We start from the raw sequence: 10,107 nt of genomic DNA, 5'->3' as shown, positions 1-10,107 counted from the left end.
CGCTCATAGCTAGTCTCATGGCCTCACTCCCCTCGGCTTAAACGACACTCCCGGAATTTGTTTGGTCCTTGGAGGGGTAATCGGCTTTTGTTTTCTGTAATATCAAGAATCATCTTCTGGAATGCAGCTATAAAATCAAAGCCGTGTGAGGTTATTAACCCTTCCACTCTAGAAAGGAAACGGTTTCATTAGCATCCCATGCGAATCCAAAATGCAGGTTTTGCTTGCTTATTTAAGAACAAAACCAAAAGGAAGGATGGAGAAGCAAAAACCTTGCTTTTTTTTTTTCTTCTTCAAGAGGAAACTGTAAGAATACATAAAAGGCAAAATTGGCTATTTGAAATCCAAGAGTGGTTTTAATGTATTGGCCGAGAAAAATAAACTGCAAAGTTCTGTGAGGTCTTCTAAAAATTTACAAGAAAAACTGATGGGCAGTTCTAATCAGACTCGGATGTTATCTTCCCCCCCCTTTTTAAAAACGACAACATATACAGTCCCACAAAATACAATATAAACTTTTTTTTTTTTTTTTTTTATCTTGACTGCCAGAGATGCTCCTTTGTGATGCCTTCTGGTAACCAAATGGTTGGGCAAAACCCACAGCTGGTCTTCATTTCTTCAGGGGCTGGTAAACAGAGGCATTGGGATCGAGTCCAGAGGGGCTGGTCTCCACAAATTTGGAAGAGTAGTGGGGGGAAACGGGGCTCAGGGGGCTGGTGGCGGCACTGTATGTTATGCTGGGCATGACGGCCATGACTTCAGCTATCTTCTGTTTAAGGTCCTTGATTTCCTGGTCTTTCTGAAGAATTTGACCTGGAAGATCAAAGACCCACCATTAGTGAGAAAGGAGGGCGCCTAACACAGTGCCCTTGTCTCGGGCCCATCCCAAGTGCATTTCGCTCCAACTCTGACTGGCTTTGACAGTCTGTAAGAGTAGGAGCTTTTCTCTTAAGGGCCAAATAGTAAATATTTAAGGCAATGTGAGCCACAGACTGTCTTTGTCATTTTCTTTTCTTTCTTCTTTTTTTTTAAGCCTGGAGAAATATAAAGAACATTCTTAGGCCACACGTGGTGCAAGGACAGGCAGCAGGACACATCTGGCCTTTGGGCCATGGTTTTGCAGGTTTCTGGAAGGGGATTCTGTGTAGATGCAACAAGCAAAGAGATCACTTTAGGAGCCACGTTCTGAACATGGCGGTGGCCATGGCAGCCAGAGGCGCTGCGGGTTTTACACTAAGGCCGCACCTCTTGAGCTGGACTGTTTTCCTGGGAGGCGGGTCTCTGGGTGTCAGCCCCAGGCACACAGGACAACTGAGGCCGCAGTGTCAGTCCCCGCACCTCCACCCCCAAGGGCTCTGCTGGCAGATACAGGCAGACACACCGAGCTCTGCAGCAGCTGCCCCCGGGGGGCTCCTATGTGACTCAGCGTGCTCGCCCCTCCTTCTTGGCCTCGTGCCCCTCAGCCTGCTGGCCCGCTCTGCCCCTGGCCGGATGCTCTCACAACATGGCATCACATCCCACCCTTGCTCACCTGGCTTAGCTTCTAGATCCCACCAACCCTTGCCTGCCTTGGACCACTTCCCTTTCCATGCTTTTCCTGCACTGTGTTCACTCTGAGGTTTCCACTTCCTCACAAGGCTTTCCCTGACCCTCCCTTCTAAATCAGACCCGACCCTGCCCCCCAATTCCTAGATTCTCAACACACCCTACACTCGCCTTTTTGTCACTTTCTTCTAAAATAAGGTAATAAGTACAGCGGCGAACGCACCATTCTAAGTACTTAGACTCATTTATTTAGCACAATGACCCTAAGACATGGGATTTATCATCATCATCTTCATGTGTTTTACGGATGAGGAAACTGAGGCAGAGAGAGGCTGAATGACAGAGCCGGGACCCAGGTCTACGCAGTCTTGCTCCAGAATCTTTACTCCTACGGCCTTCTTCCGTGTCTTGTAACTATTCATGTGGGGATGACTGGCGTCCATCATCTCTCTGGTGGCCTATGAGCTCCATGAGGGCGGGAACTGTGTTTACATCTTTACTCCCCGCTAGATCCCTAGTGCCCAGCCCAGTAGAAAGCTGAGGCTCTGCAAGTTCCATATCTTGCCAAGAGTCAGTTATTAAGAGGCAGAGCAAGATTTAAATCCCGCACCCGTATTCCAAAGCCCATGTAATTTCCATCATGCTTTGAAGTTCCCTGGTCTACTTGGGGAAGGACACTTAGGAGTAGCCCCTCGGAAATTTAAATGCTTAAAAAAAAAAGAGAGAGAGGTTGCATTTGAGTTGCACTCATTTTGAGTCCTATGGAGGATGGCAACAGATTTGAAATGGTACGAGAGCACGGTGGCATGTTTTTAAAAAGGATGTAGGGGAAATGAAAGTCATTTTGGAACTGGGGTGAACCAAATGATATTGAAGGGAGGAAGCAGAAAAGCAACAAGGGGTTTGATTTGAATTACAAAGTTGGGTCCTTATTAGAATATTCTGAGCCTGACAGTGGAGGGAAGTAGTGGGGGAGGCAGCAGAGCCCTAGAAAGCAGCTGCTCCCTCTGAGGCCCTTCATGTCCCCTCGGCTTCAAGTTCACATCAGACAGCCTCCCTCCCTTTGAACAAAATAAGCCTCAGATGAATAAAATACCTAATAGCATCTGATACGTGATTACGTGAACCACTCTATCTTTTTTTTTTTTCCAGGCAGATTTAAGTTTGATTTTTTTAAATCAGCAACATGCAACCATTTCCAGAGCTTTTGGAAAAGGCAATTCTTTTCGCTTTTTTGTCGCTTTACAGAATTCCTAGGCTGACAAGGAAGCTCGGCCTGTGCCGGTGAGCCGGACTCCCGGCGGCTAGGAAGGAGACCCGGTGCTCCTTCCCTCCAGGGGCCAGCTCCCCGGAGAGGACAAAGCCAAGTCAGAGAGGGGTGGCTACTTCACAGCAAGCCGAGCCAGGAGGGCAAAAAAGCCAGTGCATGGTCAGAAGTTCAGCTTGAAAGCAAATTCCCAGACACCTTCTTTTAAAATGCTTCTTCTAGAATGCTTTCTCCGCCAGGCCCTCAGCCTGCTTTCTTCTTGCTCTGCCCCCTTGCACAGTCCCAAGCCACTCCTACGGCTTTGCTTCTCACAACTTCTATATTCCTCCCACCTTCCTGGGGTTTGGGCCTCTCTCTGGGATTTAGATGGCAAATTTCGACTTCCACCAGGCAGTCAGGAAGCCACTGCCAATCAGAACATCTCCAACCAAACTCATTCTCTCTTCTCATCCTTCAAATCTGTCCTGCTCTTTTTCCTTCGCTCCGGGAACTTTATCCTCCCGCACCCCTCGGGCACCTCCACTTTCCTTCACTCCTGCCTGCACCATTCCCCCCCCACCCCCTCTCCCACATGCCTCACCTCTTAGACAAGACAGTGCCTGCTTCCTCACAGGTCCCTCTGCGTCCACCTTCCAATCTACCTTTCGCATTGCAATGCTAAAATGAGGGCAGAACACCCCCTTCCTCCTGAGGATCTCGGGAATACATTCCCCAGGACGGCTTCATTCCTGGTTCTCCCGATCTCCCACATCCTCCAGCTGGGGCCACTGGACTGCTCATCTGGACATTCTCAGCTTTTCTTGCCTTGGCTTACATGATTCCCTCGGTAACGACGTTCTTCCTGGCTACTCTCTGTTCTCAGAACTCATCCTTCAAGGCCCACTCCGTGTCCCCTCCCTTATGAAGCCACCCCTGATCTCTGCTCTGGCCTTTCCAGCCCTCTACCTCTACCTAAAGGCAGCAGGCCTTTCTGCTTGGCTTGCCCAAGTGCAGTAATTCTCACAGGGTTCACAGGGTCCAAACCATCTTTGGGAAAATAATAACACATCATTTGACTTCTTCACACACATTCCCTCCTGGGGGTAAGTGAAGTCTTCCAAAATAACATGCAAGCAAAATTACAACAGACTGAACATAGAAACAGAGATGAGAACTGAAGTATCTTCTATTGAGCCAGAAATTAAAGAGGTCTGCTCAATGTAAAACAATGCCATTTTTCTCAAAGTTTTTTTGGTTTTAGAAAATAGTTACTTTTTATAAAAATATGTTAACAAGTTATATGTTTATTATGTTATTTTAAAGATAAATTAATACTCGTTTTAAAGTTTCAATTTCTAATAGGTAACTACTGATAGATATAACCCACTTGAAAAAAAATCTCCTTAGGGCACTTGATAACTTTAAGAGTAAAGGGGTCCCTAAGAACAAAAAGTTTGAGCACCACTGCCCTAGTAGAACCTTCCACTAGACCACATCTTGTTCATCTTTATCTCCCCTTTAGCTTCTAGTACAATGCTTCAAATGTTCTTTTTTAAAAAATTTTTTTAGATTTAATTTATTCATTTGACAGACAGAGATCACAGTAGGCAGAGAGGCAGGCAGAGAGAGAGGAAGGGAAGCAGGCTCCCCACTGACCAGAGAGCCTGATGCAGGGCTCGATCCCAGGAACCTGGGATCATGACCTGAGCTGAAGGCAGAGGCTTAACCCACTGAGCCACCTAGGCGCTCCTCAAATGCTCTTTACGTACCTGCTGAAATATTCTTTTCCTAAGTCCAATTGTTCGAATACCTGTTTCAGTAATTTATTGCTGGCTAATCAATTTCTTGGACAAAATTGAAATTGCTTTTCACCAGACTCTGTCATGCCTCTATTCAGAAACTTTCCAAAGCTTTCTGTGCCACTCAGAGTAAAGTCCGAAGTTCCTCCCATGGGTTACAAAGTCTGGCAGAACGTGGTTCTTGCCAGTCTTGGCTTGTTGACTCCAACAACTCCGCCCATCCCTCCGGCTGCAGCCCCACTGGCTGCCACCCCTGCTCCTTCCCCCTGCAGACTGACCAGGCTCACGCACTCCTGCTTTGAGCCTCTGCTCAGATGTTCCCTATTCAAAGGATCTTCCACGACCACCATGTGGAACCCACATCCCCACAGGACACACTCGCGCATCCTGCCTGACACCGCTCGCTTCCTTCCCTGCCCGCACCAGCATCTGCTCTGCTCTGTGCTTGCTTGTGGCTGCCTGCCTCTCAGGGAGCCTCAGGGTGCCTGGCATACAGGAGGCCTCAGGAAATACCCAATGAGTGAACAGCCAGCTCCCCAGAAGCTGCTGCCACCACTCCCTGCTTTGTAACCATGTAGAACCCGCTGCCGCTCAAACACATCAGGCCCTTCTGGCTTTCCTGGCCTGGTCCAAGCCGTTTCGTCTGTCTCCGTGGTTCTCTGCCCCTCACTCCTCTACACTGCATCTTCACTGGCCTGACCCCTGCTCATCAGTCAAAACCCGGCTCAGACATTGGTTCCGCTGGGAAGCAGCGGGGGGAAGCACCCAGGCTCGACCCCTGCCTCCCTGTTCCCACAGCCTTATACCTACCACCGCATCAGCATCTTTCGGTGGCTCTGCAGCTCTCTGTCTCTTCAACAGCACTGTGAGCTCCTTGAGCTCATACTACTCTCTGAATGCCCCACACCACATATTCTCACCTCAAAATATGTCTGCAGAATGAATTAATGTGATGATTCCTAGACGTCAATGTTGGGCACCTCTCAAACCACTCAAGAAGAAAACTGAATGCCCCCAAGCTCTAAGGGACCTCTGCTCTCTGCGTCCCTGTGTGTGCGCAGCCGTCCCACTTCGCCGGGGCCTGGGGCTCTCCTACCTTGTGCAATCTCGAGCTGTCGCTTCGCGTCCCCCAGTGCAGAGAACAGGTCCAGCTTGATTCTCGTCTCTGCACTCAGACTGTTCTCCAGGTGTTGTGTTTTATCTTGCATGGCCGAGAGGGCTGACATTAACACCTCAGTATCCTTCTCGTTTTCCTTGTACTTCCGAAGCTCCTATCAACATCATCAAAGCAGCAAGATGTTACAAGACAGTTTTGGCATCGAGGTCTACAAATTAGCCTGAAATCACAAATAAAATCCCGCTATTACTGACCTGGCCCCTAGAATACAGAATCCTGGTGTTTCATGGGTTAAGACCTCACCACTTGGAGTGTAAGATGTATTTATATGATGATATGACATATGAAAATATTTTAGTAGATAAATTGGACTGTATTGGGCTGTTTCTAATAATAACAGACTGTCTCCAAATGAAATACTTTCTTATAAGCCTAACAGAAGAACCACAACTTTCTCCTTGCTGCCAGTTGCAAATGTTGCTGTAGTGCTGCAATCCAATTTGCCAAAACTCTACTCTCAACCTGCACTAAAAATTATAAAAGTGTTCATTATTTTGACAGGACATACTGCAAAATAAGCCCACTTAAAACATCTGGTAATGGGCGCCTGGGTGGCTTAGTGGGTTAAGCCGCTGCCTTTGGCTCAGGTCATGATCTCAGGGTCCTGGGATCGAGTCCCGCATCGGGCTCTCTGCTCAGCAGGGAGCCTGCTTCCTCCTCTCTCTCTCTGCCTGCCTCTCTGCCTACTTGTGATCTCTCTCTGTCAAATAAATAAATAAAATCTTTAAAAAAAAAAACATCTGGTAATGTAGCCCATACACACAACATATTAATGTATATTTAATATATATTTTGTATATTTATTTAATATATATTATATATAACAGCTAACATATTATATATTTACTAAGTAATGTATTTAATAATATTTAATATAGAATATGTATTTTAATATATAACAAACTTAATACATATTAAAATACATGTGTATCTATATAGGCATTTTAATTTTTTTATTTTAAGATAGAAATTCAAACATACTACAGAGAATTTAGAAATATACTAAAGTTCAAGGAAGAAAATGAAAATCATTTAATGTTCGGACAATGTGAAAAACTTGGTATTTATTTCGCTTTCGTATTTTATAAGCATATGTGTATCTTTTAGCATAAATGAAATCATACTATATGTAGTTTTGTATACAGTTTTTAAAAAACTTTCTCAACTCTTCTTTGGAAATGTAATTTTTTTTTTTTTTTAAAATTTGAGAGAGAGGTAGTGAGAGAGAGCATGAGCAAGGAGATAGTCAGAGGGAGAAGCAGACTCCCCGTTGAGCTGGGAGCCCGATGCCGGACTCGATCCTGGGACTCCGGGATCATAACCTGAGCCGTAGGCAGTCATCCAACCAACTAAGCCACTCAGGCGTCCCTGGAAATGTTATTTTTAATGATTGTATAATATTCCTACTTATATGTATCATAATTTCTGAAACAAATCTTCCTTTGTTAAGGTTGGATTTTTTTCACTTACACACCACTATGATGAACATCTTTGTATATCAATCATTGATGAGATTTTTAAATATTTATCTTAAGCAGGAGTTGTGAAACAGGAAACACTTAAAAAGTTTATGAACTTTTCCAGAAAGTTATACCTCCTCCAGTGATTATGAGGCCGGTTTCATTCATCCTCATCCAGGCTGATATTATTATTTAAAAAGTCTTTGCTAATTTCACAAAAGATAAGGGAAACAAGAGCAAAAGAAGCTAAGGGGGTAACACCAAAATAAAAAAGCTTTTGCAAAACAGAAAGGTAACCTACTGAATGGGAGAAGATATTTGCAAATGATATATTCTGCAAGGGGTTAATATCCAAAATATATAAAGAACTTCTACAACCCAACACCAAAAAATCAAATAATCTTCTTAAAAATGGGCAGAGGATCTGAACATTTTCCCAAAGAAGACATAAAATGGCCAACACATGAAAAGATATTCAATAACAATAATCCAGAAAAATGCAAATCAAAACCACAAAATCATCTCACTCCTGTTAGGATAGCAATTATCAAAATGACAAGGAAAAAAAAAGAAATAACAAGTGTTGGCGAGGATGTGGAGGAAAGGGAAGCCTTGTATACTACTGGTGGTGCAGCCACAGAGGTGCCTCAAAAAATTAAAAGTAGAAATATTGTATGATCCAGTAATTCCGCTACTGGGTATTTTCCCAAAGAAAACAAAAACACGAATTCCAAAAGGGATATGCTCCCCTATGTTTACTGCAACATTATTTACCATAACTGATATATGAAAGCAACCTAAGTGCCCACTGAGAGATGAATGGATAAAGAAGATGCACGCATGCACACACACAAAGAGTATTACTCAGCCATAAAAGAGTAAGATCTTGCCATTTATGACAACATGTAAAGACCTGGAAGATACTATGCTAACTGAAATAAGCCAAACAGAGAAAAACAAATACCTGATTTCACTGATATGCGGAATCTACAAAACAAAACAAAGGAACAAACAAAAGCAGAAACAGACCCATAGATAAGAGAACTGGTGGGGTGGGTGAAGTGGGTGAGGGGCTGTGGGAGGTACAGGCTTCCAGTTAGGGAATAAGTAAGTCAAGGGAATACAAGGTAGGGCACAGAGTCAATGGTGCTATAACATCATAGTGGTGACAGATGGCAGCTAGTAGCTACATTTGCATGGGGTATGGCATGACATACAGAGTTGTGGAATTACTATGTCTTACACTTGTAACTAACGTAACATTGTGTGCCAAATATATTGCGATTAAAAAAGAGGAAACAGGGGCGCCTGGGTGGCTCAGTGGGTTAGGCCGCTGCCTTCGGCTCAAGTCATAATCTCAGGGTCCTGGGATCGAGTCCTGCATCGGGCTCTCTGCTCAGCAGGGAGCCTGGAACCCCCCTCTGCCTGCCTCTCTGTCTACTTGTGATCTCTCTCAGTCAAATAAATAAATAAAATCTTTAAAAAAAAAAAAGAGGAAACAAATTTCACAGGAGATAAATGATACATACTGTTAATCTACAGGTCTTTGACGATTGAGGAGGATATATTTTTATATTCTTCTCAGCCATTTATTTTTCTTCTGTGAATTATTCATTCACATCCTTTACCCATTTTTCCAAGTACCAGTTTTACTTGACAAATTTTATCAGTTACCTACATATCAAGAGTACTAATTCCTTACATTTGCTGTAGGATCTATACTCTCCACAACTGATTTTCTCTCTCTCTCTCTTTTTTTTGGCTTTATGATTTTTTCCATTTTTTTTTGTTTAGAAAATCTTTCCCAGTTTCAAGATCAAATTCTAGTTTAAAACAAAATGCTTTTCTTTTCTGCCTGTATTCAACTCCACCTGAAATTTCTTTTTGTATAGTATGAGATGAGTTTTTTTATTTTTTTAAGATTTACTTATTTGAGAGAAAGAGAGAGAGGCTTCTTCTCGCTCATGCGAGAGAGCATGAGCAGGAAGGAGAGGGAGAAGCAGATACCCCGCTGAGCAAGGAGCTTGACGTGGGGCTCAATCCCAGGACCCTAGGATCATGACCTGAGCTGAAGGCAGACACTTAACTGACTGAGCTACCCAAGCGCCCCAAGAGATGAGCTTCTAATTTTATTTTTTTTCTTAGTTATCTAACTGTTCCGAAGCCTTTTTCTGACTAGTCCTCACTGTTTCCAACCATTTGTGCTGTTTTTACTGGAGACTTTATGCTCTGTCTCTAGGGCATCTATCCTATGCCACCGACTTGCCCACAATTTCATACCAGTTCCACGTGATTCAAATTACTGTAACTTCATGATATATGATATTACTTTTGAGGGTCCCTTTGGAAAACCAAGTCCAAATACCTGCCTAAGGTACATGCTGCCCAGAAAACTGGTTGTGTCCACAGCACTGGCAGCTTTCCCCATCATGCACTGCTCAGAACTGCAATCTACAAGGCTGAGAGCCATTCAGAATGGTCAATTGCCTGGCAATGCACAGAGGGTTAGGGCTAAGAAGAGGTGCAAAAGCTCCAAAGCACACTAATCTAGCCTATAACCTGAAAAAGGGAAATGAATCTACAGTAGGTCAAATTCTGGTATAAACCGTGTCAAAAGACAGTCAGTATTTCTAGTTGTATTAGAATCTGGCTAATTAAATATGACTTGAATCTGCTGGACAAGGCTAGAGCTTCTTTCTGTCATAGAGACTTTGAGATGCAGTGGGATTTGGCTTATTATCAAAAGGCACCATCTTGAGGTGCCTGGGTGGCTCAGTGGGCTAAGCATCTGCCTTCAGCTCAGGTCATGATCCTGGGGTCCTGGGATCAAGCCCCACGTCTGGCACCCTGCTCACTCTCAAATAAGTAAAATAAAATCTT

General features: G+C 44.0%; 1 protein-coding gene across 1 annotated transcript in view; it reads right to left on the bottom strand.

The window, feature by feature from the left end:
* Positions 1–336: 336 nt before the first annotated feature.
* Positions 337–10,107, bottom strand: part of MACO1 (macoilin 1) — a 63,363-nt gene continuing 53,592 nt past the window's right edge. Inside the window, exons 10-11 of the mRNA XM_082684699.1 lie at positions 5,687–5,861; positions 337–813 (exon numbers count right to left, since the gene is read on the bottom strand). Coding sequence (XP_082540825.1) covers positions 611–813; positions 5,687–5,861 — 378 coding nt within the window. The 3' untranslated portion in view covers positions 337–610. The remainder of the gene's footprint in view (positions 814–5,686; positions 5,862–10,107) is intronic.

This window comes from Mustela nivalis (assembly GCF_964662115.1).
Source record: "Mustela nivalis genome assembly, chromosome: 10".
In the NCBI taxonomy this organism is placed as follows: Eukaryota; Metazoa; Chordata; class Mammalia; order Carnivora; family Mustelidae; genus Mustela; species Mustela nivalis.
Note: the sequence above shows the minus strand (reverse complement) of the source record. Positions and strands in the feature narration are given on the sequence as shown.